The sequence below is a fragment of the Malurus melanocephalus genome, unplaced genomic scaffold (assembly GCF_030028575.1).
Source record: "Malurus melanocephalus ecotype Western Australia unplaced genomic scaffold, MMel_1.1 scaffold_101, whole genome shotgun sequence".
NCBI lineage: Eukaryota > Metazoa > Chordata > Aves > Passeriformes > Maluridae > Malurus > Malurus melanocephalus.
The window spans coordinates 49,977-53,322 of record NW_026623333.1 but is presented as its reverse complement, the minus strand read 5'-3'; the positions used below and the strand labels follow the sequence as shown (position 1 = coordinate 53,322).

General features: G+C 40.4%; 1 protein-coding gene across 1 annotated transcript in view; it reads right to left on the bottom strand.

Moving 5' to 3' along the window:
• Window positions 1–2,966, bottom strand: part of LOC130575258 (serine/threonine-protein phosphatase 4 regulatory subunit 3B-like) — a 6,713-nt gene extending 3,747 nt beyond the window's left edge. The window contains exons 1-4 of the mRNA XM_057369023.1: window positions 2,439–2,966; window positions 1,298–1,375; window positions 980–1,093; window positions 141–257 (exon numbers count right to left, since the gene is read on the bottom strand). Of these exons, the coding sequence (XP_057225006.1) occupies window positions 141–257; window positions 980–1,093; window positions 1,298–1,375; window positions 2,439–2,966 (837 nt within the window). The remainder of the gene's footprint in view (window positions 1–140; window positions 258–979; window positions 1,094–1,297; window positions 1,376–2,438) is intronic.
• Between the last annotated feature and the right edge of the window lie 380 nt (window positions 2,967–3,346).

Here is a 3,346-nt window from a genome sequence, read left to right as displayed (position 1 = left end):
GGATGAGTTCTCCACTTTCTGCAATTTTTTAAAATAAAAATTGAAACAAAACACAGAAATTGAGACTTTATTTGGCCAGTTATTTTCCTGTTTGCCCTAAAACTGGTATATTCAAACAACTCCAATTCACTTTTACTTACATTCTCACTCTGCCGGGCCTCTTGCATTACAAATTCTTGGACCATGGCTGGACTAAATTCTACTAGGTAAGACAATACATCTGTAGCAGCAGACCTAACTTGCAGATCATCCATTCCCTCGTTAAAAAAAAAAAAAAAATTGCTATTTATTATCATGTGAAGCTGCAAAGAAGAGACAGTTTCAAGTGTGGAGAACATTTTGTTACAAAAATTTTAATGAGGAACTCAATAATATGTCTACAGAAAAAAACAACAAGGAATGAGGTAAATTTTTCCCTACTATTTTTTTCCTTTAGAAAGGACACAAGGCCTTCTGTGAATTTGAGAACCCTAACTTAGGCTGGAAACATTCACAACATCCTACTTGCTTGAATATCTAATACTTTATTGATATTCTATATCTGGTATCCACAATTTATTTATTTTGTACAAAAGGACCAAGGTGTATGACAGTTTCATGCCCATTTACAGGCAGCATGAATTCAGAACTTTTCCTMAGGGATGTGATTTTCTCTGATTAAAAACTGCCACATCAAAAAGTCTCTTTCACCTTGTCACTACCTTGTTACRAGGATTTCACTGCCCTCAGATTTCTCCATTATGAAAAGTAAAATTAGTAAGAGCAGAAAAGAAGTCAGGCTACTCCAGAGTAGAACTGTGGGCAGCTTCAGGATTCTGAACATTACAAGAAACTTCCACTCTCAGCAGAGCAAAGCTCTCCAATCAGACTTACACAAAGGTTCTCAGCAGATTAAAAAATAAAATAAAATAAAATAAAAAGGTTATATGGCTGTGGACTTTTTTAGTTTTATTAAAATCAGTTCTAAGTTTTCACTTACCATCAACATTTCAAGAGTTGGAAGAATTCCCAACTTTGCCAAAGTTTGGAGAAATTCATCTCTTTTCTCAGGTAAGGTCAAAGAAAAGGCACAGAATTCCTTTAAAAACTTCATCTGGTGCATAGGGGAAAAAAATTGTGTGTATTTGAGTTAGAAAACTCTCTGCAAGGAGGAAACAGTTACTGTTTGTACCAGGGGGTGTACTGGCTGATTCTCCTGAAGAACTTCCAAGACCACAGAACTCACAGAACAGTTTCAGTTTCAACTTCACCCCTCTCTTTTAAAGCYTTTGAGGAACCACCAAGACTACTGACTTACCAATTCACATCGTTGCTCACCAGCTGTAGCTTCATTTGTTAATTGTGCAAAAACCTCAGGCAAAAATTCCTCATCTTTCTGTGGAGCACACAAAAAGAACACACACAGTGCTTCTGCAAAGTGAAAACATGATCTTTCTGGGATCCCACACTGCACAAAGCCAAACTTTGCACACTGCCATTATTTTTTTATCAGAAAGAAGGCAAATTCTAGAGCATACATCCAGCAGGATCATTTCCAGTCTTTCAGCACTCCTTCTGTGCAGCAGAAAAAGCTCCAGAACACCAGAGACACAGTGAAGCTGGACACAGGGGATGATCCCTAAACCTGATCCCGAAATTTCCTTTCCTTCTCTGCTTTGCAGCTCTGCCCAACCCCRTGGACTCCCTGTGTGATTTCCCACACCCACACACACATGAAAAGGACTCAAAAGGACAGTCTTTATTTGTTCCAGACTCTCTCACTGCACTTTGTACATAAACTTCTAGGGAAGCAACTGGTACACTTTTGACCTAAAAAGTGCCAACCAAAAGAAAACTGTGACCCTGCTGTACCTGCACCATTCATACTACACTGTGAACATTTCCTAAGGATCAGTTTCCTTCTTTTGGAYCTGAAGCACAGCAAAGCATCTTTTCAGTCCACCTCTACAAGGGGGACTAGATAAACAGGTTACAAGTTGGCTGCAGCCACATTCTCCTGAATCTTACAATAAAATCAGCTCTCCCACATGCAGGAACTCTGCTTTGCCAAGATTGGAAACTTTTGTGACTATCAGACCTTTCTCTGTACCCCTTCACATGGAAAACAGTGAAATAAATATCCCAGATACAAAATACCACAAGTTGTTTGTTCCCTAAATAATTAGACAAAACAAGCTCCAAAGGTTTTCTTGGCAATCAAAGAGAAGGATTTTATCGCATAAAATTTTATCCCATAAAATTACTAAGATACCTTAAATTTATCATTTCGAAAATACAAAATCCAAGGGATCAGAAATAAGGGAATGCATTCAAAACATTGTGCAAATGAAAGTGCCTGTGATTAACTTACACAGTGTTCACCAGCTGTAAACCATTTCCAAACTACAGCCAGAGGGATCTCTATAGATGCCATCTAAGCCACATTAAAAAACACTTACCAGCAACCCATGTAAAATCTCCTCTTTGCTGGAGCTGATGAAGGAAGTGAGGGTAGAAAGAAAACCCTCTTCAAAATCAGATGGATTAGGCAAGATGATGGCCTGAATGTACTGTGCTCTGGATGTGTGGCGGATTTTTTGCCTAAGTTCAGGGTCTCTTATAGGAATAACTTCCTGAAGCTTTGCTGTTTTGGTCAAGAATTCCCTGTGCCATCCTGGCTGAGCTAAACAAGGATCATACTCAAGGCATCCAACAACACCCAGAATACACTCATCCGAAAACATCACCTCAAACAGAATGGMTTTGTCCAGGTACAAAATTCCTCTCATAATGTCAAAGAGAAGRTGCAATCCTTCGGTGTTTTTTACATTCTCACAGACTTGGAAAAGCTGCAGCAGCTTTGGAATATAGCCTTCATTCTTCAAGGCCAGTGCCAGCTTTTCCTTACGGACACGTGAGAGGCGAACAGAGGTCACCAGATCTGCAATCTCCCCGAGTTTGTGGAGTTCACAGCTAGGAAGGTCCATCAAACGACTAATTCTACCCATTTCTTTAGGTATTCTTCTGCTGGATATATGTGAGTGACTTCCACAGAATGACACCAACACCCAAAGAGAGCAAGAGGGAAGCAAGACAAGAGCCCACTCTGCACTGCCCTCCTGCTCTTCTGCCCCTCCAAGTGCCCCAAGTGTTCTTCAGTCATTGTGATGTCTCCTGGCTCAGAGCCTTCTGATTGGTCCATCCCTCCAACTCCCAGAMTCCAGAATGCTGGGCTCATGACCAGCAAAGTTCACAGCAAATGGCCAACGGATGTTTTTTGCTGTTGATCTTTTAGAACCTCTAGAACCCCTTTCAGTAACTGCTGGGGGCCCATAGGAAGGCTGTAGAAAGCCTCTTCCCAAGGAGA